This window comes from Ornithodoros turicata, unplaced genomic scaffold (genome assembly GCF_037126465.1).
Source record: "Ornithodoros turicata isolate Travis unplaced genomic scaffold, ASM3712646v1 ctg00001510.1, whole genome shotgun sequence".
Taxonomy (NCBI): Eukaryota; Metazoa; Arthropoda; class Arachnida; order Ixodida; family Argasidae; genus Ornithodoros; species Ornithodoros turicata.
Window position 1 is genome coordinate 12,211 of NW_026999646.1, and position 1,830 is coordinate 14,040.

Consider the following 1,830-nt stretch of genomic DNA (forward strand, 5'->3'; position numbering starts at 1 on the left):
TGTTTCTGTTTAACAGCTATCGAAGGTGGAAGATAAAGAGAACATACAGTTATTACATTATCGAGACAAATGTGAATAGCAACAGCCTCAAGTGTTGTGTTTAGTGGAATGTACCTTGCAGGAAGGTGTTTTCGTGTCAGAACTGCGACACCTCCAGAAGCCCGTGCTGTGTTGGATCGGTCCTTCCTAAAGAGATTCCATTGTCTGAATGGATTAGGGTTACAGGGGTTTAGATAAGTTTCCTGCAAGCAAATACAGGCGGCAGTGTGTGTTTCACAAACATCATGAACATCATCTATATTTGCGAGCAGGCCTCGGCAATTCCACTGAAGGATAATGCTAGTCTTCATTAAGGTAATTGGGAGGAGGAAAAGGAACACTTGCATTGTGTAGTGTGTGTATTTTATGTGAATTTTGTGTTGTCTCTGCATGGCTTTATGGAGCCTGTATTCTTGGTGGGGGTATTTTCTGCTGCTCCTTATGCTTTCCTCTACCTCTACCACCTGACTTCTCCCGCTTGTCCTTCCCCTGAGAAGAACCAGCTGGAAGACTCGACGACGACTTCTGTGATGAGCGGTCGTCGTCGTCAACTTCCATGGTTAGGGCTTGGGACGGATAGCTTGTAATCTCGTCCCAAACAGAAGGGGAGCCAGCAACCTCTGATGAGGTTGTTGCCGTCCCGTTTGGGCTGGCAGTTTGGCCAGCCTGAGGGGACACTTCCGTGGCCCTCTCTTTTCTTTGGGGAGTGTGGAGTGGAGGTCCAGGAGTCTGGGTCTCCACAGATACTCCGAGTGGTGCCACTCCCCTGCGCACCACTTCGGAAAAAGTGCCTTTATTCTGAAATTCCAGTTGTGTCTTAGCTGCTTTGTATGTGATGTTTTGCTCTGTCTTTATTTTTAAGATTTGTTTTTCTTCTTGAAATCGGGGGCACGACCTGGAGTAGACGGGGTGCTCGCCACGACAGTTTACACATTTTACGTTACTTTGGCAAGGCTCTGGTGTGTGGTCTTTCTCAGCACATTTTGGGCATGTTGCATGTCCCCTGCAGGTCTGCGAGCTGTGTCCAAAGTGTTGGCATTTAAAGCAGCGCCTCGGGCTAGGAACATATGCTCTTACTTGACAGTTGATGTATCCTGCCTTCAAGGAAGAAGGAAGTGTATGGAGCTGAAAGGACAGGACTACATGCTTAGTTGGTATTTCCTTGCCTTCCCTGCGCATTACAATTCTTTTTGCGAGCACGACACCCTGATCTTGTAAGCCTTCTTCTATTTCGGTATCTGAGCATGGGAGCAATTCATCCACAGAAATCACACCTTTAACAATGTTCAGAGTGCGATGTGCTGTGACAGATACAGGTGTATCGCCAATTTTCTTTAGTGATTGGAGGGCTGCGCTCTGTTGTTTGGTCTGAACTAGAACCTGAATGTCACCTGTTCTTAGCTTTTTGGCCTCATAGGATTTCCCTATTAACTGTTCTAGAGCCTTCGCAGTCACAAAGGGAGATATCTTTTCGAGTGGGCAGTTCTGGTCTTCTGAGCGTAGGATAAGAAACTTTGGGAACCAGGGTTCTTGAGTCACATTAAGAAGATTCATAGTTAGTGCCTCGTTGCGGCTTCTTTTAGGAGGCCGATCACGTCTTTTAGAGGTTTGAGTGTCCATGCAAAAAATATATGGTGTTCAGTGCAGTAGGTGTGTCGGCCACCACCGACCCCAACCAAGGGAACATGCTCTGCACATTAACACATCCCTCTGCACTATACCCAAGTGCAGCTTCTGGAGAGTGAAAAGACTGCCCAAGGTTGACCCTTGCCGCCAAAGAAGGTGAAAAGG

General features: G+C 47.2%; 1 protein-coding gene across 1 annotated transcript; it reads right to left on the minus strand.

Annotated features, from left to right (window-relative positions):
* Positions 1-435: 435 nt before the first annotated feature.
* LOC135377054 (uncharacterized) lies at positions 436-1,593 on the minus strand. Its single transcript, XM_064609399.1, has one exon. It carries the CDS (start codon positions 1,591-1,593, stop codon positions 436-438), a length of 1,158 nt encoding a protein of 385 aa, XP_064465469.1.
* Positions 1,594-1,830: the final 237 nt, after the last annotated feature.

Coding starts and splice junctions, on each gene's coding strand:
- LOC135377054 (XM_064609399.1), bottom strand. CDS start 1,593: ATGAATCTTCTTAATGTGACTCAAGAACCCTGGTTCCCAAAGTTTCTT.